Source organism: Ranitomeya variabilis, chromosome 6, assembly GCF_051348905.1.
Source record: "Ranitomeya variabilis isolate aRanVar5 chromosome 6, aRanVar5.hap1, whole genome shotgun sequence".
In the NCBI taxonomy this organism is placed as follows: Eukaryota; Metazoa; Chordata; class Amphibia; order Anura; family Dendrobatidae; genus Ranitomeya; species Ranitomeya variabilis.
Window position 1 is genome coordinate 98,019,601 of NC_135237.1, and position 23,790 is coordinate 98,043,390.

General features: G+C 44.7%; 1 protein-coding gene across 1 annotated transcript in view; it reads right to left on the minus strand.

Moving 5' to 3' along the window:
* Nucleotides 1–23,790, minus strand: part of LOC143781909 (putative serine carboxypeptidase CPVL) — a 75,813-nt gene that overhangs the window by 2,839 nt on the left and 49,184 nt on the right. Inside the window, exon 11 of the mRNA XM_077268836.1 lies at nucleotides 22,261–22,441. Within this exon, the coding sequence (XP_077124951.1) occupies nucleotides 22,261–22,441 (181 nt within the window). The remainder of the gene's footprint in view (nucleotides 1–22,260; nucleotides 22,442–23,790) is intronic.

Consider the following 23,790-nt stretch of genomic DNA (forward strand, 5'->3'; position numbering starts at 1 on the left):
GCTTGCAATGGAGAGTCTCAGACGATATCGGTACAATGGCAGCATGCTGCGATTTTACACACATTTTGAATACGCCTGAGAAAAAATGTGACGTGAGCTGCTCCATAGATTCACACTGGTCCAAGTGCTATGCAATGTTTCCTCGCATAGCACTCACCCATATTCTACAGTAGCGTGACGCCGGCCTAAAATAAAATAATGGAAGCAGATGAGCTCAGTTTACTATGGGATCTGTCTGAATGCCATTTAGTGTAGTATTTTTATTTTTTATTTATTTTAAAGGAAAACAAGTAGAAAGCCCTGTATGTTGCACTTTGGATACCACCAGGGCCGGCGTTAGGGGCAGGCAGACCAGGCAGCTGCCTGGGGCCCCCACTCCCCCAGGGGCCCCCAGCTAGCGGCAAATCACGCAGCCGCTATGGGGCCCCTGTGAGGCAGGGGGCCCGCCTGCCGCCAGCGCCGACTCCCCCGCCGCATTGAACTGTACCGGCGTCTGCCGGTACAGTTCAAAGCAATGATGGAGGAGAGCGCGTCACCTGACGCCCCCTCTCCCATCATTCCCCGCTCTGCCTCTGACACAGCGGGTGCGCGCGCACTCACTGTGTCCCAGGCAGAGCAGCTGCAGCCGCCGACACAGGAGCAGCGCGGGCACGTGTGGAGAGGTGAGGAGCTTGTGTTTTGTTTTTTTTTCTTTTTACTGGACGGGGAGAGGAGAGGGGAGGAGAGGAGAGGGGGGGATGTGAGCTGTGGTGTACACCACTGGGGGCTGTGCTGTATACCACTGGGGGCTCTGCTGTATACCACTGGGGGCTCTGCTGTGCACCACTGGGGGCTCTGCTGTGCACCACTGGGTGCTCTGCTGTGCACCACTGGGTGCTCTGCTGTGCACCACTGGGGGCTCTGCTGTGCACCACTGGGGGCTCTGCTGTGCACCACTGGGGGCTCTGCTGTGCACCACTGGGGGCTCTGCTGTGCACCACTGGGGGCTCTGCTGTATACCACTGGGGGCTCTGCTGTATACCACTGGGGGCTCTGCTGTATACCACTGGGGGCTCTGCTGTATACTACTGGGGGCTCTGCTGTATACTATATGGAGGACTATGGGAAGAGTATAAAACTATATGGAGGACTATGGGGTGTGCATTTTACAATATGGAGGACTGTGGTGCACATTATAATATATGGAGGACTATGGGGTGTATTATACTAAACAAGCAAAATGCTGCATATTCATTGGGTGATTGGATTGTTTATGCCGGAATAAAAAATCATTGTTCTCAGCAGCACATCGCCAGTATAAACTGTAGATGTGCTGCTGATAACATGATCCTGTATGGTGATCTGTTAGTGATCTATTAGTGATGGTTCTGTCCCATCATTCTTTCTCAGATGGTGGAAAGAGGCCGGGAAACAAGCGTCCAACGACTTCAGTATTGTCGATCACACTCGTTTAGCGGCCTGAGATCAGCGCAGGTAAATACAACCGAAATGCTTCTGTGTGACGTGCAATATGTTAGCATTTGGGGCCCCATTTTAAACTTTGCCTAGGGCCCCACTTTGCCTAAAACCGGCCCTGGATACCACACAGTATCAGCTGTTGGTAAAACCCACTTGGTAGTGTCTAATGAGTTGGCTTTTAACACCGTTTTCTTATGCAGAAGACAGCCAGGTAGTCTTACTAGAACAAGTTACGATAAACAGTTTCAGTTAGAGAGTAAAGAATATTCCACATTAAAGCGCACAATAATATTCCCAATCTACACCACTTCCTTACAATAGTCCCTCATCCCTTATTCTTCACATCCCCCTACATTCCTAAATTACAACCAGCCAACATGAGATAATTACGCCACAAAACCTGTACAAATACAGCCATTTCCCATAGCTACACTGATGCTATACAGATGTAGAAGAGCATGTCCTGTAGAGAGCCATGTGACAATATATCAGACTGGTTTTGGCTTTTCACTTGCAGGTATGTTGAAGGCGGTATATTAACCATCAAGATAACAGCAGAGAAGGCCCTGGTGGACCCATCTAGGCTTGTACAAACTAGATTAGTGATCTGCAGGAAGAGCGATCAAGCTGCCACAGCTCAAGAGCCGAATGCCGCAAAAATAAAAAAACATTTAAATAAACTACTAGTATCTGTTTGACCAACAAGCAATCCCTGCATGTGTTATGGCTGTCGAACAGTGGCGAGACATCCAGCTGCGGGAACTAGAACATTCTCAAGCACGCTGAAGACACATTGAACACGAGCATGCTCAGATAACCTTATCCAAGCATCTTCTCATCACTAGTATCTTATACACACCAGGATAACTGCCAAATGAGAAAGTGCTTGAGAAACTTTTCCAGAGGTATAGGAAAACAATCAAAAGACTGCCTTCTGTATAAATTAAGTGAAGACCTTTGATCTATAGGCGTGAAGTCATTTTTCTGCTTTTCTAAACTCAATCTCTCAGAAGCATCTGCACCGATGGTAAATTGCCTCCTCTACATGGAAAGTAAGCAGCAGCCACTTGTGGTTACACAATGCTATGTGCACAGTCAACTCATAAAATGAGAAAAACAAAGGTTGACATGGCTGGAGGGAGCAGATGTGTAACCAGTGGCTTTTTTTATTAAGCACAAGAGCTGTACACATGGAGCCAACATCTGCCAGCAAAATGGCCTGATGGCACACTAACATCCAGTGTTCAGAAAACAAGGTAAGGCCGACTGTGGAGCCAGGGCCAATTAATCTGTGACCCCCATTTCCTGTCTGACCTGAGGACTGGGAGGTTAGTGAAGAACAATGAAAGGACATTACCTCAACCACATCTGTAAGAAACAGCCACAATGTACCTCTGATACACAAACCACCTCCAATAGCACATGCTACATGTGTAACACATTACACGGGGCAGTTTGTGGTAACGGGAATGGAGCCATAATCTGCTAGGGTTGTCATTCTCATTACACTTTTCAGAGCACCTCCATTTTGGAAACTGCTTTCTGGCTAGGCTTAAATATTAGCATCTCTAATGAGAATGACCAGAGGGCTATTATTGGTTTCACAGACTTTAGCATCTGCTGGGGCTCCAGACTGCACCCCCAATAAGAGGCCAGGCTGAAAACAGCTTCCCAAGTGTCAGGAAAGACCCTCAGGGTTATGTGGAATCAAATACCCTGAATTTGAACAGAACACTTGTGTAACGGGGTATGCAAAGTTTCATATTTAGTGACCACATGTTAAAAACAATCCTGATGATTTTATTGCCAAGAAAACTTCAGTGTAATAAAATAAAAGAATTGAAAACCCCCCACTTAATGTAACAGCAGATATCAAAACTTCCTCCAACAGACCATAAGCTGGTGTGTATGTTAGTAAGGTGCGCTCCTTCCAGAATGCTTCCTGCACCAGGTGATTGTATCACTAGTGAGACCTGAGTGTTGGGGAGCTGTATAGATGAAGACAAGCACCTCCTGGACATTTGGAGCACCTACACTGGAGAATATGATTGTACACATCAACACATCAGAATACTACAGCTACAAAAGATGATGTGAGCATATACAAGACTAAAGGCAAATGTACACAGACTCCAGCCCATAGAAAGCACTTCGGGTCAATTTAAGGCCCTTTAAGATGGGCCAATGTGAACTTTGTGCTGTCAAAAAATATGCAAGATGACTTCAGTCCCCATAAGGTTTTTTTTTTAATGAAAATGTGCTGTGGACAACATTGATTAAGGCCAACAAATGATTTGTAATTCAATATCCTTCTGCACAGTTACTGGCTGGTTGATGGAATTCTTACAAAGGCCATTGATCAAGGAACAAGAACAAGCACTATTTGGCTCCAAGAGGGTAGATTTTCCTCAAATAGTTTGTGGACTCCATACACAAAGCCCTCAAGTGACCACATCCTGGAAATTATACCCTTTTAGGAATTTGTCTACAGGTGTAGTGACTTTTGACTTCATGGTTGTTTTCCAGAAACAAAGCAGTAGTGGATGTTGCAGAGTCAAAATTGCAAACTGCCATTGTAGTGTGACCAGCTCATGCTTCTGAAGACACCCACCTGTAAATTAGGCAGGCTCTCCTCACAGAAATACAAGACATATTGAGGCTAAATGTCATTCAGACACCGGAGCTCAGAAGGGAGAGCGGCCCTTGGATTTGAGAGTGCCGAATCTGTTGAATTTCTTTTGGGGGGTGATCGTACAAAAGCTCTGGAAAAGCAAAATGGCCCACCAGTAACATGGAAGCCCCCTATATTTCCATTAACTGATCACAGACCCGATTAGGGACTTCCTTTTTTATGGATTGAGTTACAGATTTAATTGGGTACATTTTATTTAACATTTAGGATCACATTGATCTGGTGCTCTATGCCAAGTGCTTACTTTGGGGTTAATCTGAGTGACGTGACTGAAAAACCATGAGGGATCCATTCAACTATAATGAGGACTGTTCAGCTGTGTCCTTTTCAGAAGTGCACAAGGCTGTGGCTGACTGCACTTTATGCACACATAAAAAGAAGGACACCGCTGGATTACAGGTCCCATGGCATCCACAGTGCCTCCATCTGCCTCACTATAGGGAATCTTCCGCCGGGGGTTTCATCTGAATCATGTACAAGCGCAGGATAAATGTGCGCAGAGCTTTACTGTGATCTTTGGGAAGCAGAATGGACTAAAACAGAAGGTGAAGAATTTGTTTTAATTCATTTTTTACGCCGTTCCTCGTGCAGTGTAAGTGATTAGGCGACTATTTGGGTCGGTGCTATTACAGCGATACCAGATTTATATTGTGTTTTTATATTTGGCTGCTGTCACCACACCAAGCCGCTTTTTTTGCAAAAACTAATTTGCATCCTCATATTTAGGGCTGTCCCACACGTCCAGATAATTCCGGTACCGGAATAAATCGGTACCGGAGTTATCCGTGTCCGTGTGCCTGGGAACTCACGGAGGCCATACGTGAGGCACACGTGTGCCGCCCGTATGGCGAGTGGGTACCACACGGAGCGTGTGGTACCCACTCTGCATGGTGCTGAAGCTGCGATTCATATCCTCTCTGCAGTAGCGTTTGCTGCAGAGAAAATATGAAGAATAGTGTTAAAAATAAAGATTTAGGTGTCCGCCGCCCCCCCACCCCCTGTGCGCCCCCCCGCTGGTCAGAAAATACTTACCCGGGTCCCCCGTCGGCTGTCGCTCCTTCCTGGTCTGGCCGCGGCTTCTCCTGCATGCGGTCACGTGGGCCTGATCATTTACAGTCATGAATATGTGGCTCCACCTCCCATAGGGGCGGAGCCGACTATTCATGATTGTAAATGATCGGCCCCACGTGACCGCATACAGTAGGAGGCGCGGCCAGACCAGGAAGGAGCGAGGGAGCGGGTAAGTATTTTCTGACCAGCGGGGGGGGCGCACAGGGGGTGGGGGGGCGGCGGACACATGGATCTTTATTTTTAACACTATTCTTCATATTTTCTCTATAGCAAACGCTGCTACAGGGAAGATATGAATACCGGCTTCAGCACCATGTGGGGGGGACAGCGCTTACTGTAGCGCTGTCTCCGGCACGCCACACGGACCCCAGACGGAGAATGTCCGTGTGAGGTCCGTGTTTTACGCGGACCCATTGACTCTATTGGGTCCGTGTAAAACGTGCGCTCCCACGAACATTGACATGTCTCCGTGTTTGGCACACGGAGACACGGTCCGCAAAAAATCAATGACATCTGAACAGATGCATTGATTTTTATGGGTCTACGTGTGTCAGTGTCTCCGGTACGTGAGGAAACTGTCACCTCACGTACCGGAGCCACTGACGTGTGAAACCGGCCTTAGACAGCTATAATTTTTCCATATTTCTGCTGACAGTCTTGTGACAGATTCTTTTTTGTTGGATGAGTTAATGTTTTTATCAGTACCGTTTTCTTACACATTACATTTTTTATTGCTTTCCATTTTTTATTTTTGGGGAGGCACAATTAAAAAAAAAAATCCTGAATTGCTGTTTTTTGTTCATGCCATTATGTGGTAAAATTGATAAAGGCAGCTTTATTCTTTGGGTCAGTACAATACCAGCAATAACAGTTCTACATCTTAGTTTTTATTGTGCAAAATGCACCAAAACATTTTCTAGAAAAAAACAAGAAAAAAAAAAAAAAAGTTTGCACCACTTTATTCTGAGCACTATCACTCATTTTTTTCTGCCGACATCTTGTCCCACAAAAAACAAAAAAAACTGGTTGCCATACAGCTGACGTTTTCAGAGGTACCAGTTTTATGTAGTCTTTTTGATTGCGTTCTATTTGCTTTTTGGTCAGCGGTATTAGGCCAGTCTCACACGTCCAGATAATTCCGGTATCGGAAAAATCGGTACCAGAGTTATCCGTGTCCCTGTGCTCACGTGGCACGTGCGGCAGCCGTGTGCTGACTAAGGACCACACGGACCGTGCAGTAGACAGCGCTAGAGTTAAGCGCTGTCCCCCCTGCGTGTGGTGCTGAAGCCGCCATTCATTCCTTCTCCCCAGCAGCGTTCGCTGGAGAGAAGGAATGAATAATCATGTTTTTTTTTTGTTTGTTTTTAAAATAAAGTTCCCGGTCACCTCCCACCCCCTGTGCGCCCGCCCGCTGGCATTAAAATACTCACCCAGCTCCCACGATGCTTCCTCTCAGCGCCGCAGCTTGTCCTGTATGAGCGGTCACGTGGTACCGCTCATTACAGTGATGAATATGCGGCTCCACCTCCCATAGGGCTGTCTCCTGCACGGTCCGTGTGGTCCTCAGTCGGCACACGGACAGCATCTGTGTGCGGTACGTGTTGACACGCACCCATTGAATTTAATGGGTCCGTGTGATCCGTGTGCTCCCACAAATACTGACATGTCTCCATGTTTTGCACACAGACACGGTCCGTGAAAACACGCTGACACGTGCAGAGACACATTGATTTTAATGTGTCTACGTGAGTCAGTGTCTCCGGTACGTGAGAAAACTCACCACACGTACTGACGTGTGAAACAGGCCTTATAAAGCATGGTTTGTGGTGTACACTGAAGGGGTTAACTAGTGAGTTTTTTAGAGCTTGTTTGACATTGCAATACAAAAGGTGTACTTTACATGATGAAAAATATTAATCCAATACATTTTTATATTTTGTTCTTTACTTGGGGATTATTTTACATTTTTTATTTTTACAAAGGGCATCAGAGCAGTGTGACATGCAGGGAGGAGTCGTGTCAGCTCCTGCTCTGAGCAGGAGCCGACTGGCCACCATTCCTGAAGGACCCACGGCCATCTTGGGGCTCGGTGTCACTATGGAGACCATCAGCACAACACGATCGCATCACGCTGTGCTGATGGAAGCAGACAGGGAGCTCCCTCTGCAATGCTCATCGATGTCACTGTCATTGACAGTGGCATCAGAGGGGTTAAATGTCGGATCGATCGCAATAGTTGCTGCAAGGTGTCAGCAGCCAATTGCAGTGGCGCTCAGCACAAGCAGTGCTGTATATATACACTGGTTTGCGGGAACTCCGCTCCCACATTTATATAGATAGATATCCATTCCTTTATCATGTCAGGAAGGTGTTAAAGGGAATCTGCTTTGGAGGGTTGCCCCTACTGAGTCTATATGGGCAAGCAGGTCATAGGACACTGAATAAAATGATACCTTGGTAGCCATGATTCCATGTTTTATTACAGAGAATTCCACATTTACTTCGATCTTAACGCTTCATTACATATTATGGGCAGAAAATTGATGCCCCTGAGAATTTCGGAAATCGAGTAACGAGTATATTCGCTCATCACTACTGGGAACCATTACACATCACACTGGTAATGCCCACTCAATTAAAATAAGCTCTGGAGGCACTGAGCTAGTTATCCTTTGCCCTATAGATTATATACTTGGGTGTAAGTTGAATATTTAGTACAACCCCTTGAATGCATTTTGTTCCTAATAAACATTGTGGACTTTACAATATATTGTATTAATATGTACAAGATAATCAAGACAAGACTTCCTGGATGTAAAAATTCCAATCAAATTGATCCTCAATCACAAGAATTTCTTCTCTGAAGGAAAAATATTTTTCAATTATTTTTACACCTTTGATCCACATACATGTTTAAGGAAGCACCACTTTTTTTCTTTTAAGGCCGGAGACACACTGGTGCGAGAGACGGCCGAGTCTCGCTGGTTAAAAGCAAGCTGTGGCACCTGCATTCCGGAGCTGAGCGTGCAGCTCCATGTATTGCTATGGAGCCGCACGCTCCGCTCCAGAGTGCAGGTGCCACAGCTTGCTTTTAACCAGCGAGACTCGGCCGTCTCTCGCACCAGTGTGTCTCCAGCCTAACAGTTCCGCTACAGAAAATATATACTCAGTTGGAGACCAAGTATTTCCATGTGTTGCTCACAACAGAAAGTGCCAGTTTTATCTCTGTACATTTCCTTCACTAATGTTACTGCCATCTCTGCATTTTGGAAATGCAAATATTTACTCAGACTTGTTTCTGTATGGTGAAACTTGTTTGTGCTTGTTTGTGCAAGGGCTGGGATGGAGAAACTGACCGTAATCCACAGAAACCGGGGCTCTTATTCCGCAGCCGGGATTAGAACAGTGTGCAGTTAAAGAAAAAAGGGCATTCTCAAATGTTACCATATCCGTTTTATATGATCATTCTGTTTAAGCATGACAGAAAGGGCATGTTAGACCAACCATGGTGTCTTTAGGAGAGTGCCACCAACCCCTTGACTCAGTGGTAATTTACAGTACTAGGTTTTCTTAAAAAAAAAAAAAAAAAACTTATACTTTTTTTTTTTTTTTTTAAGATCTATTCCTCAACAGCAGGAGGTTTAATTGAATGGGAGAAACAGCAGTACGTGGCAGAGGCCACAAGCAATGTACAGGGCCACTGTGTACATTGTTGACATTGACCACTTGCACTAATCAACTCAAATCTGCTTTGCTGTGCTGCCTACAATCCAATATTGATGACGTAGCACTCTGGTTGTCCTGAATTAGAAGCAGATCTGCATTTCCCTCTGAAAAGCATTTTTGTATGGGCTGAACTGTAATACCATAAGAACACACACATTTGTGGGTCAGTTATTATATGTCTGGCTGCTGGTCTCCAGCCCCCAAACTTGACAGCCTCAGATTCATATGGGGTTGCCTTTCCTCACGCAGATACACCCCCTGAAGTAGTAAGGGCAAAACGTACGTTGGGGTGATGGGTAGCGCTCCATGAGTCCTGTCACCTGGTCCTAGTCTTTCAGTGCTCTTCTGTATTCAGGTACTGTCGTTCTGGTTATTACCATTCAAAGTCATAGAACCATTTACTTATTGTAGGTACTTGTAGCATAAGGGTCTCTGCTGCACACTTTACTATGCACTGCCACACTTCTCTTCAGACCCGATTCAGGATCAACTCATTTATCTAGTTTGGCTCCCAGGACAGGGCACTTTGGGTTCTTATATGGGTTATTTCCCACTATTTTTTTCATAAGGTTTATTTACCTCAATATGTATGTTCGCTATAGTAATTGAACCCAAGGCGCCCATATACCTACCAATATAGTATAGTTTACATGTTTGATATTTTATTGCATTCTGGACTGGTATGAGGGTTCCCCCTACTGGGCACTTTCCATTTTTTTGTTTTTATAGTATCTACATAAAGTCATTTTGTCTCATATGGTTCGCTTCTTTGGACTAACATTGATAGAAGTCCGCTGGTAGTTGTGCATTGCTTGAAGTGCCATAGTTTTTCCAATATGGACATTATGGATTAAATTAACATATGGAAAGCAGCCGTGTTCGGGTCAAGAGACTGGATGCATCTGAGTACGGATCATGATTTTATGGACCAGCAACTAAATTGTCTCTTCAGAGAGGAAGTGAACTAGAACTGTAGTGCCACCTATTGGGAGTAGCAATCCTAACAGTCGACCCTTTAACGAGCCTTGTCACATGACTTAGGATAAACACCAAACCAGAATCTCAATTTGTAGACAGTGTTTTGGGGGTACTGCCCCTTGTCAGTGCAAACTGGAGATCTGGTTTGGCTGAGTGAGAGGTGTCTGACCGGGATCAAAAGTATTATTTCTCCTTGTGGAGAGTAACATGTTAAGCATGTCGAGGTGAGGAGATTTAAAGCCGCAATGCTCCTCGGTGAAATATGCAAATTGTCTTTTCAGAAAGGAAGCAGACTATAACTAGTGCCACCTATTGGAAGTAGCAATCCTAACAGTCGATGTCGACCCTTTAACGAGCCATGTCATAAGTCATGTGACAAGGCTTGTTAAAGGGTCAACATCGACTGTTAGGATTGCTACTTCCAATAGGTGACACTAGCGTTCTAGTCCTCTTCCTCTCTGAAGAGACAATTTGAATATTTCCCAGAGGAGCATTGCGGCTTTAAGTTTCCTCACCTCGACATGCTTAACATGTCACACTCTGCAAGGAGAAAATACTTCTTGGATCCAGATGCATCCACCCATTTGTCAGCCTTTGGGGTGGAACGTAAGCAGACCATAGGTTTGGTAGAAAGTAGCAACCACCTGATCCAGTAAGGAAAAGGATCTGTTTCAAGTGTAAGAAAGACAGATGGAAGTTTAATCCAATTTCCATAGACTGAAATGTTAACTCCTTAATGACCAGGGGTATTTTGGGGTTTGCATTTTCATTTTTTGCTCCCGCTCTTCCCAGAGCCATAACTTAATTTTTCAGACAAAATGGCCATGTGAGGGCTTGTTTTTTGCAGGACAAGTTGTACTTTTGAACACCGCCATTGGTTATAACATATCGTGTACTGGAAAACAGGACAAATTCCAAGTGCGTTGATATTGCAAAAAAAAAAAAAAAAAGCAATTGTTTTGTTTTTTGCTATGTTCACTAAATGCCAAAACTGACCTGCTGTCCTGATTCTCCAAGTCGTTACGAGTTCATAGACACCAAACTTGTCTAGGTTCTTTATCCAAGCTTATTTTGAATGGGGCAAAAGGGGGGGGGGGGGGGGATTTGAACTTCCATTTTTTTAAAAATTTAAACTTTTGGCATGCTTCAATAATCTCCATGTGAGACTAGAAGCTGCCGTAACCTGATCGCTTTGCTACATACAGGCAATGCTCAGATCGCTTGTATGTAGCAGAATTGCTCACTTGCTATGAGTGACAACCAATCCGGCAGTGACAGCCATAGAGGTCTGCTGGAGACCTCTGGTTGTCATGTCAACCCATCGGTGACCCGTGGACATGTGGCGAGGGAGCCGATGGGCATGATTTTCCAGTGCGCTTGCCAGAAGCCTGTGTTAAATGCTGTCAGTTTGACAGTGGCATTTTAATAGCCATGGGTGGATTGCAATTCCAACTGCAGCTGTTCAAGGCACAGGTCAGATGTTCAAAACAGCTGACATGTGCCAGTAAAGATGTGGTCTCAGCGCAGGAACCCACATCGGCATACTGTTAAGTCCGATGTCAGAAAGGGGTTAAGGACAGATCCTGTTGCAATCAGTTTACAAAAAAGTTGAATCCACAGCCCTGGCATTTGGTGGAGTCAGTCTGTATAAAATGGATTCCTAAAATATATAATAAATTGGGTTCAGTAGTTCAGTGCATGTGCTGTAAATGTGTTCATAATTTGGTAAAGTTATGAAGTGTCCTATAAATGTCTGTTCTATTCCTGATCTAAGGATCTGGGCTTTTAGGTGAGATGAATCTGTGCTGCACTTTATGTACTTGCTCAGTGCTGTGGAGTCATGGAGTCAGGGAAATGGAGGAGTTGGTGGCTTGGCTTATGACTGCACAGCTCTGATTGCTGCTGGGTCCATTTCAAATGGATGATTACATGGACATGTGAACTTAGAACTGTTTTTATCCAAGAAAAGAAAATTGAAGGGATCTGAATATCTCAGCTTAACTGAAGATTAGACTGAAGAAAAATCTAGACCTGCCATCACTGAGGAATACATCCAACTAGAAGGATGGCATCCACCGATTATACCTGAACAAACAGGCACAAGTAAGGTCATGGATTCCTTTTCATGCACATCCCCCAATATAGTGTACAAGATTCCTTGTAGGATCCTATATTGGGGAAACATCGTAGTTTATAACAATCTACACAGACAAGGAATTAGCTGGACACATCTGTGGGAAAACATTTCTCTGGACTTGGTGGGACATGGACATTTAATCTTAATACTGCAAGGACATTAAGAGCAGAAAATCTAGGAATTCAAGTCGATAAGGAGGTTCAAGTTTTAGATTAAAGAAGCACTGCTCCCATCAAAGTTTATCCTCTGAAAATATTGAAGTCATTATACAGCACTGTGCACTTAGGGTATGTTCCCACAGTCCGTAAATGCTGCGGGTTGGACTCTGTACAGCCACAGCGCATCCAACCTGCAGCGGCCAGATGTTACAGCATACTGGAGAGGATTTCATGAAATCCCATCTCCACACTGCGTGCAGGGTCGCCTCCTGCTTCCCTGCGTAAATGGACATGTGGTGCGTCTTTTCAGACTGCAGCATGTCAATTTGCCTTGGGGAGACACTGTATAGGACAGTGATTCTGCACGGTTCAATGAACATATGCAGAATCACCTGCGTTCAAAAGCCGGCAGCGCTTTGGACGGAGAGGACATTTGCTGCATCCAATGTGCTGCCCCTTTATGCCCGTGGAAACATGCCCTTACAATTGCTTCTTTTGCCTTTCTACCAGCTAACATGTGTAAGAGGGTGGTGTTGCTATGGACAGTAAGAAACACGCTGTCACTTTAAGAGGCTGCACCCCCTTGTCTGGTGTGATGGTATGTTCTGCTTTTCCCCCCCTGCTCTTATCGTTGATATGAACTGGTCGGTGCTGGGTGCAGGGGTGGAGCTGAAGCAGCGTGTGTGAGAAGAAGAAGCTGCTAGAAAGAAGAGAGAGAACTGTGAGCTGTTCTGGATGCAAGAAAGATTACACAGCTTGAGACGAACTGCGTTTGTGAAATAGACTTTCCCGGTTACAGCAAAGGTGGCTGTTCTGTGCTAGTTTGTGAAGTTATGAAGATACTGAGAAGGGGACTTACAGTTTCCAGGAGCATCTCTAGTATCTGGAAGCAAGGAGACGACCACGCTTCGCAGAGCTTACAGGAATCTGTGCGCACCACCATTTTGGACTTCTGGGGGCCCCCTGGGACTGGACCCGAGTCCCCAACATCACCGTGAGTCTTTTTCTGTATGGTGCACCAGTTAGGGCCTAGTGCAGGCTTCAGTAGTCAGAACACGGGAGCCGTGTGGCCTGCTTAGTAAAGGCCAGGGAGGTTATGCACAGGGTAGCATCGTTATTGGTTTTTATTGTTTAAAGTTGTTTGTGAGACAAATTCTGAGTCTGTAATTGTTGTAGAACCGTGCTATTTTACAGACAAGATTACTTATTTATATTGTTTTTTGCTATTCTTAACCCCTGTTTGCATCTTCCTCATTCCTTGCCTCCCAATAAATCTACCCTTTGTTGTTTGCACCTCATATTGTGTACAGTAGTCTTCCTGCACCGTGGTGGTCCCCCGGCCATCGCTTCAAGTGCCGCTGCGAGCAGGGTACTGTCACCAAGATGGAGGCAGCAGACAGCAATGGCGGGAATGCTAACATTAATGGGGATGCTGTGGGCATTGGTGAAACCCCTGCAAGGACACTCCCTATGGGCACCATATTTAGTGTGCTACCAAAATTTGACGGCAAGAATATGCCACTGTCCGACTGGGTGTCCCGGCTGCAAAGCACCCTGAAGATTTATAACATCAGCCCAGACCTTGAAGCGGACATTGCTTTGACTGCCTTAGGAGGGGGAAGTCCGCAGAAACCTCTGCCTACAACCAGAACTCACCCGCAGTACCCTGAAGGAGCTAGTGAAGTTCCTGGAAGAGATCTACGGCGAGACTGCTAGCAAGGGACATCTTCGCGCCAAATTTTTCTCTAGGCTGCAGCGGGAAGAAGGAATTTCTCAGTATGCAACAGCACTGCAAGAAGTGTTCGCAGAGAAAGGAGGCAGATGGATTTGGCGGCATGGGCTCTAAAGACCGGATACTCCGGGAGAAATTCATTCTGGGACTACACAGCACATCCTTGAGGCGAGCGCTGTCAGAACGGGTCCGGCAGATCCAGCCCTTACGTTTCGTCAAGTCCTGGCGGAAACAGTGGCCCAAAGTAAAGAAGAAAGCCATGCGTCTGGGGTGATGCGTATCCAGGGCGCCAATTCCAGAGGGGACCCAAACCAACAAGAGGTGCTGGTCCAGGTAGTGCAAGACTTGCAGCGGTCCCTTGGTAACGTGCAAGAGAAACTGACCCAGATGGAGCGAAGAGTGGGGGAACTACAAGAGACTGACCCACCATACTCATGCAACCATTCTTCAGCCCGATCGACAAGGGATCAGTGGGAACAAGCCCCCTCCCGTCAGGCATCGGAGGCACGAGGGCAGGCTCGAAGTACCCCCCGGCGAGGAGGAGGCATTCAATGCTGGGAGTGTGGAGGACGGGGGCACCTTGCCAAAGACTGTCGGAACTATACTCAAGGCCAGCGGAAGCTGCCGTTAAACTACCAACCCCCACAGTAGTGCGGCACTCTGCGGGGGAGGCGAGAAGAGAGGCCGCTCCATATCATAACGAACACTTGATTGCTGGGAGCCCCATCCTACGTGCTGAATTTGAAGGAGTTCCGGTGGATTGCCTGGTAGATACCGGGTCACAAGTGACAACGATGCCAGGAGCATACTTCAAGCAGCATTTCCAGGACCTGGCCAAGCCAGAAAAAGACATTGATTCGGTTGTTTGCTGCCAACCAACAACCGATTCCGGTCACAGGGGTCGTGTGGATGAATATTCGAATCTGTGGGCAAGAAGTTGGGAGAAAAGGGATCCTGCTAGTCCCTGAGCCTATCAAGGAAGATGTGCCTATAGTACTGGGAATGAATATCCTACGTGAACTCGATCAGATTATGTTTACCAAACGGGGACCTGGATATTGGAAGAAGGCTACTCCACATAAGCCTACTCAGGAAGCCCTTCAACGACTGATCCGCGTCTGTGGGAGGGTCACCTTGCCACGAGGAACAGATCTGGCCCTGGTGTACCTACATAAGGGTGAAGTGGTGAGTCAGAAGGAGATGTCTTTATCACCGAAAGAAGGCGTGGGGTGGACCCTAGCAGTTGCTGCGGGAGACGAAGAGACACCATCCCCGGAGTGGAGTGGACGGGTCATCCTTGATCAAATGGAAGTGGATGTGAAGGCTATGGGCCCTGAGCGTGTACAAGCAATAGAAGCTATGCTGTGGGAAAATCAGGCCGCATTCGCCCGTCACGCCGAAGATTTCGGCTGTACTGAAGCCATCACGCATGAGATACCGACTGGGGAAGCTCGTCCAATTCGAGAACGATACCGGCAGATCCCGCCCAAGATGTATCAAGAGGTGAAGACATTACTGGGGCAGATGCTGGATTCAGGAGTGGTGCAGAGTAGTCAGAGCCCTTGGGCAGCCCCGGTGGTGCTCGTCAAGAAAAAGGATGGGACCATCCGGTTCTGTGTAGATTACAGGAAACTCAATGCCTGCACTGTTCGAGACTCGTATCCGTTGCCCCGCATCGAGGAATCCTTGACAGCGTTGGGGAAAGCCAAGAACTTCTCCACCCTGGACCTAGCAAGCGGATACTGGCAAGTAGCCGTGGCAGAGAAAGACAGGGAGGATGAAGGCGGTTTTCTCTCTATGGGGCTGTTCGAGTTTAACCGGATGCCCTTCGGGCTCTCCAATGCTCCAGGCACCTTTCAACGGCTGATGGAAAAGTGTTTGGGAGATTTAAATGTTGAGGCTACCCTGATCTATCTGGATGACATCATTGTGTTTTCAGCCTCATTCGAAGACCACCTTGCCCGGCTTGGACAGGTACTCGGAAGACTGCGGGCTCATAACCTGAAGGTGAAGCCAAAAAATGCCACCTCTTCAAGAGAGAGATCGAGTACCTAGGCCACATAGTGTCACAAGATGGAGTTCTACCCTCGCCAGAAAAAGTGGCTGCTATCCAGAAGTGGCCAGTCCCTCAAACAGTGAGAACTCCAGGCCTTCCTGGGACTCGCTGGGTACTACCGCCAGTTTGTTAAAGACTTCGCGAAGGTGGCAGGTCCTCTCAATGAGTTGCTGAGGGGGACCGCGGGAGTGCCGAAGACCCAGCGCATCCCCTGGGCACAGGGACAACACGAGGCCTTCCAGGCTATAAAGAATGCACTTCGGCCCCGATTTTGGCCTACGCAGACTTTGATCAACCGTTCCGGTTGTACACCGATGGTAGCCTTCATGGACTCGGTGCAGTACTTTCTCAGATACAGGATGGACATGAGAGAGTCATCGGGTATGCTAGCAGGTCCCTGCGAGACAGCGAAAGAAACCCTCACAATTACAGCTCCCATATGTAGAACAGTGTGCTCTGTCTGTTTTTACACCTTTGTTGCCTCCTCCATTACGCTTTTACCCTGATGCTGATGGCCGAGGACGACCATCATTAAGAAGGGAGGCATGTAAGAGGGTGGTGTTATGGACAGTAAGAAACACGCTGTCACTTTAAGAGGCTGCACCCCCTTGTCTGGTGTGATGGTATGTTCTGCTTTCCCCCCCCTGCTCTTATCGTTGATATCAACTGGTCGGTGCTGGGTGCAGGGGTGGAGCTGAAGCAGCGTGTGTGAGAAGAAGAAGCTGCTAGAAAGAAGAGAGAGAACTGTGAGCTGTTCTGGATGCAAGAAAGATTACACAGCTTGAGACGAACTGCGTTTGTGAAATAGACTTTCCCGGTTACAGCAAAGGTGGCTGTTCTGTGCTAGTTTGTGAAGTTATGAAGATACTGAGAAGGGGACTTACAGTTTCCAGGAGCATCTCTAGTATCTGGAAGCAAGGAGACGACCACGCTTCGCAGAGCTTACAGGAATCTGTGTGCACCACCATTTTGGACTTCTGGGGGCCCCCTGGGACTGGACCTGAGTCCCCAACATCACCGTGAGTCTTTTCCTGTATGGTGCACCAGTTAGGGCCTAGTGCAGGCTTCAGTAGTCAGAACACGGGAGCCGTGTGGCCTGCTTAGTAAAGGCCAGGGAGGTTATGCACAGGGTAGCATCGTTATTGGTTTTTATTGTTTAAAGTTGTTTGTGAGACAAATTCTGAGTCTGTAATTGTTGTAGAACCGTGCTATTTTACAGACAAGATTACTTATTTATATTGTTTTTTGCCATTGTTAACCCCTGTTTGCATCATCCTCATTCCCCTCATTCCTTGCCTCCCAATAAATCTACCCTTTGTTGTTTGCACCTCATCTTGTGTACAGTAGTCTTCCTGCACCGTGGTGGTCCCCCGGCCATCGCTTCACTTGCTTCAAAGAAACAGGAAGGCTCTTGTCCCTGCATTTGTCACAGTCTGACTGCTGGCTGTCCGCTTCCAGGGACTTTTGCAGTGACTCATGCACGGAACAAAATCTACCTCCTCTTTTTACATAGAGCTTAGAAGGATTTAGCTAGTCCGTTTTTTAATCAGATGATATATACATAGTTAATTCTGCTTTTCCATTGAGCATAAGGGCAAAGTTTTTCATGTTGATCTGATCACATTTTATTATGCCGCTTTGCAGCCAATGTTACATTGTATATCAACACATACCCTATATTTTTATGGCTGCCATGGCTACAGCTCAGTGGGACTCTTGGTCCAGAGATCCCACAGACTGGTCTGAAGTGCACAGCTCCTGCATGAGCTTCGCATATGTGCCATGGAGCCTGTATCAGACTAATTAAACATGATAGCTACTTCTTAAATCCATCCTATGATTGCCTTGAAACCCACACTTTTGGGTAGAGTGTTTTTTTGGCCTGGGTGACGTTAGCTAGGATTAAGCCCACCTTGTTTGATAAGTGGTTGGCCAACAGATCACCACCGATCAACAGAAAGAATTAAATTACAAATTTAAACCATATAGAGTTTTAATGAATTCATCATATGGTTTAGAGCAAGTTTTTTTCCTGGGAGGTGACCAGAACACCAAGAACAACCCACACGATCAGGGGGAGTCACTTCCATAGAGTTTCATAAAACAATAGAATAAATATCTTTCTGCTGTATTTTGACTGCAGTTGTCAAATATCTTGGCTCCTCGGATTTCCCCCTGCACCTCTTGCAGTTTATATTACGCCTACCCCAATGAAGGAAATACAATCCTGGAATGCATATAAACACGGCAAACAGCACAAAAGTGAATGAATGCTACAGCTGGGCTACACTCCATTGGAACAAATTAAGATATTTTCCACTACTTTACGGCTGGTTCTAACCACAGTGATTTGTTTCTACTGATCGTTTATCTGTAAGGTGAAAAAGTGTATTCTGACAAATTATTTTACCATCCAAGATCATGAAGCAAGAATACCGAAGACGACCATAACACGAGAAAAGGAGAATTCTAATCTGTTGGGGACATTCAAAGGAAGGAAGGAAGGAAGAAAGAACAGGATATACTGAAAATTACAGGAGTCACAGAGTTAAGAGGCTGCATGGAGCATTGAGATGTTGGCCATAAACAGATTTGGTCACATTTATAGTAACAATATGGAACCAGTTGTCTGCAATCCATATAACATATGCACACAATGTTAAATATAATTAGAAATCTTTAATCCCTTAATGACCGCCAATGTCTTTACTGACCTGAGATATAAGACAAGCATCCCCATACACGTAACAATCCAGCAGCTGTCGGCTGTACACTATACTGTAGCTGACAACTTGCTGCATCAGCCACGATCAGTGTTGGCACCGTCCATATCTATCTAATCCCTTAGATGCTGCTGTCAATAGTGACTACACCATATAAACTGTTAACTGTGCGAGAGCTTCCTTTTTAACCCCATCGGCACCCTGAGATCATGATTGTGTGGTCCTGATGTTTGCCATGGTAGTTCACGGCCAAATAGCGATCTTAGTCTGCTGGCTATAGCAGCCTTTTCAGAAGTTAGCAACATTTAGGTGGTAAAAATACACTTCCGTTTGTCAAGCCACTTTGCATTAATTCCTGAAAAGCACCTGAAGGGTTAAACTACCTGACAGCAATTTTCAGTATGTCTCACATTTGAGAGTGTTTTCCAATATATAGGACCAACAAAGTCACTTCAAACCTGAATAGGTCCCTAAAAATGTTTTTTAAATTTCCTTCTACATTTTTAAACCTTGAAAATGCTCGTTTATTTTGTTAGCATTTTAACAAATGGTGCTGATGTATAGCAGACATGTGAGAAATTTTATTTATTAATGTTTTTCTGTGGTATGACTATCTGGATTAAAGGGATAATTGTTCAAAGTTTGAAAATTGCAGTTTTTTTTTGTTTTTTGTTTTTTTACATTTGTCAAATTTCAGATTTTTTTTTATAAAACAAAACAAAGCAACCTAAATTTACCATTATCAAATTATAATGTGCCACAAAAAAAATCTCAATCGGTGGGATCTGTTGTAGCGTTCCAAAGCTATTGCCTCAAAGTGACACTGGTCAGAATTGTAAAAATGTAGCTCCATCACCAAGGGGTTAAAATCATAGCAAGTTGGCAAAAATATCGGATTGCCACATGGAAGATTCTTTGTTGGTGACCCCCACTCCCCTTTAAATTCCCCAGAGAAGGGGAAATCGGAAATGTGCACAGCATGCAGGAGCATATCTTTCTGCTAGATGTTGAAAGCAAGTCAGTCAATTCCTAAGGTCGGTGATATCTGGTCCAGGTGAAAAAAAAGACAAGATTCTTCCTAGTTATCAGCTGAGTATTGGGGTATGGAATCTTACAGGCAACACTATGGCAGAAAACCATGAAAGTTCTCAGAGAAGTACCACCTATGGGGCAGCTATCGAAAGTCAATGATCCATTGATTCTTGCAACATGACCAGGGAGAAATACCATGCCAGAAATTAATCTGCAGACACTGATGCTTTCACCCCTCATCAGTGCAAAGCATAGTTCAGCTGGTTGAGTGCAATGCCCTTGAGGTGACATGGCAGGGGGAGAGCTGGCTTTTTGCTTTCATTTTCTTTAGTTTTCCCCATCTGGCAATAGATGTTTACATGATGATCTATGCATACAGAACAATGTTATCTAACCAATGACTATGGGACTTATGCAGTGATGCACTTACAAATGAAAAATGTTAAAGTCTGCTTAAAAATTATTGTACCCTTAAAACAAGCATTTTGCTAAATTAATGGGCAAAAGTCCCAATTATCGGACCTTTCAAAATGTGCTCATCTGAAACGAGCACTCATTCCCACAATCAGACCATCTAAATGGGTTTACTGTTTTAGTTCTGTGAGCCAACTTGCATGTGTTCATGCCTTCACTTATTAGCAACACTAAGTGAAAAGACAAATTAGATCCATTTCCATGCATGCAGAGAAGTTTGTAAAATGTAAAAATGTATGAGTAAAATTGTGCAATTTTTTTTTTTTTTTTTTATCAAAGTCAATCTTTAAGATATGTCAATTTATTTCAATATTGTTGGATCAAGTCACTGGGGAGAAAACCAGGGCACAGCATTTCACAAAACTTTGTGTTCTACTCCTATCAAGGTTAGAAGTTAACCAACCCCCACCCCCCCCAAAAAAAAAAACAAAAAAAAAAACGAGTCCTCCATGATCGCATCCTCATGCTTTCCCCCCATTTGTGTGTTTGTTCTTCTCATCATGGTCACAGAAGACCAAATGTCACCCTGTAGAGCCAACAGCAGCCCCTTGTTAAACTGCAGCAGATGGAAACTAAATATGGTTTTTATTTTGTGCGATTCTCATGCTCATAAGTTAACCCTATAGTTATATTGCAGACTTCAGCCATGTATAGTCAGATAACTTCTATTGTAAAAAAAAAAAAAAAGCTGTAGGATCCCAACAGTGATTTTATTTGGAGGTATTGCAGTAATTGTGTGGAGTATACATTTTTATTTTCATTATTTTTATTATCATTCAATTGCTTAGATGCTTCATGCTTAATTAAGGCTTAATTTCCCGGAGCTCTTACTTGGTGTCAATGCTCAGCTCTCCAGGGCATCGTATAAAGTCTGAGAAGCCACCACCTAGTCACATTTTTGACTATTCACGTTCTCAGAAAATGGTTAAATGTTGTGCAGAAGCTCTAAGCCAGTGTTCTCCCAACTCCGGTCCTCAAGAGCCACCAACAGGTCATGTATTCAGGATTTCCTTAGTATTGCCCAGGTGATGGTATTCTTGCCTTTCCAGGTAATGCAATTAGCACCTGGGCAATACTAATGAAATCCTGAATACAGGACCTGTTGGTGGCTCTTGAGGACCGGAGTTGGGAGAACACTGGCTTAGAGCTTCTGCACAACATTTAACCATTTTCTGAGAACGTGAATAGTCAAAAATGTGACTAGGTGGTGGCTTCTCAGACTTTATACGATGCCCTGGAGAGCTGACCATTGGCACCAAGTAAGAGTTCCGGGAAGCATTAAGCCCTTTCTCCTGACAAATGGACAACGACTTACATGGTCTGACAGTGCACCTCACACTTTGTGTAGCTGCCAAGTAATTCTAGTCTTCAACAAAAATGTTCTACCACTTTTCCTTTGCAGCACCTGCTAGACTATCAAGCTGAATGCCTATACAAAGGGCTCCAATACCAACCATTACTCCTCGTATGGCACTAGAGCTAGCAGTGGGTTGTACACCAGATCCTTTACCCTGGTATCCTTCAGGATGGCAAAATATTGTTTATTCATCCTCAATCATACAGAAAGGGCATATAGCTCATGAAGAGGAAATAAGAGCTCGCTACAGATCCACTAGCTACTGAACACCTCAACTCTTGTGTCTGCTTGTATGTATAGACATGGGGATCATTTAGGTCTGGCTTGACGATCAAGATCGATGGCATATTCGAAGGACAGGCTAATATTTAGAAACCATAAGCCCTCTTAATTCAGTGTTCTATTAGCAGTGACCTCAATAGATCAATAGTTCACGACAAGAGGTTTCTTTGGACTGACATGTTTTTATGCCATGTATACATATTTACAATGGGCTTGTGTGTCGCTTATGCAGGATGTGAGAAAAGGTATTGACCGTTTTTGTTTTGTTTTTGCTTTTTTTTTTTTTTTTTTTTGGGGGGGGGGGGGACAGACCATGCTGCCTATAGCCATATCATTTAAGTAAAAACTTATTTTTATGGCACATTCATCTTGGTGGTGTCTTACCTGAGCAAACTCTCCAGCCACTCGAACATAACCAGCCACCTCAGTGTCTGTTGACCTGATCTTCCAGACTGACCGCTCAGCTTCCTTATATTCTTCAAGTCTTGACCAAGGTAAAGTTTGCAGGAATCGTTCAGTAAGCGGAGCTGCGATTAGAACATCTAGCTGACCACTGTACATCAGGACCCGATGAAAAAGGAGGAGGTGATCACTTTTCTTATACTATATTTGAATTAAATTATTGGTACTGTACCATTAAAAGAACACTAGAAATTCATCCCAACAGGTTGGTAGACTTTGAAATACATTATCTGATCCTGGCCCAATGCAAATGTACAGCTTGTATTACAGTCCAGCCAATCCTAGCCATACTAGTGTACTCACGGTGAACAATTCAGCTACATTGACATCACCATGTTTACCTTTAGCATTTGTATCTAGAGAGCTGGGGTGGGGGTGAGTAATGAGTAGCTCAGAATTAACAAATGCTTTAGGACTCAACATTAAGATCAATGTCCCCACTCCCCATAAAGACTGCAGTCTGTTGAAGCTGGAGTTGCAATTTAACAATTTGTATTATCTTAGCATAATGAAAACCTGAATTCTTCAATTACATCAACAATGCGCCTTCTATGGCTGGTCATATGTTTTACAGTGAGCTCCTCCAACATGGAAAGTCATGCCTCAAAGACGTCCTCACACTGCAGATGGGATACTACTTAGAACAATGGGGCATAAGGGAGTAATTACTTCCATACTACATGATGGCATGCTGTAACGCTTGTATTCATGGTGCCGACTAGTTCTGAATGCACAAGTAGCATCACTTATTCCAAAAAAGAGTTAATAGCCGAAGCCAAGAGTGTCCAGTGGAAGACTACAAACTGAACATCAGTAGTCGTGTGTAAAATATTGTTAACAGGCCAATAACCTATCAATATGAAGTCCTTAAACAAAAAAAAAAAAAAAAAAGTGTCAAACATATGGTTATGCCCACATCTGTGCTTTAAAAATAAATAAAGTCCCCACAAAAACAAAATACAAGACATGGCTATGCCCATATCTGTTTTGAATTCTGTTTATTTACTTTGCCTTGATTTGAAAGTTTTAAAAACAGAAAAAAAAAAAAAAAAATCAGGTCCATGACTAAACAGCCAAAGGCTCACAGGAGAACGAAAAAAAAAAAAGTTTACAAAACACATTATCAGACTTCAGAAAATAAAACTCTGCTATATAGTATAAGTGCTTATAAATATGGAATGTACTGCATGTAATCGTTATCCAAATTCCCAAGCCAAAAATCGAGAGACCGCATAGGAGACATTTTTCTTTATATATGAGGCTGAGGCCTCCCTTATCTCTTGCAGATCTCATTCCACATCTGCTGGCCAGACCTGCAAGTCAGAAGATCATTGTGTGTGGGACAGTGAAAATATCAGCCATGGGGAATATACAGCCATAGGTCTAAGCAAAATGCAAAGCTTACATGGACAGTGATCCAGCAGTGTACAGGGTCTTCTAAGGAGCAAAATC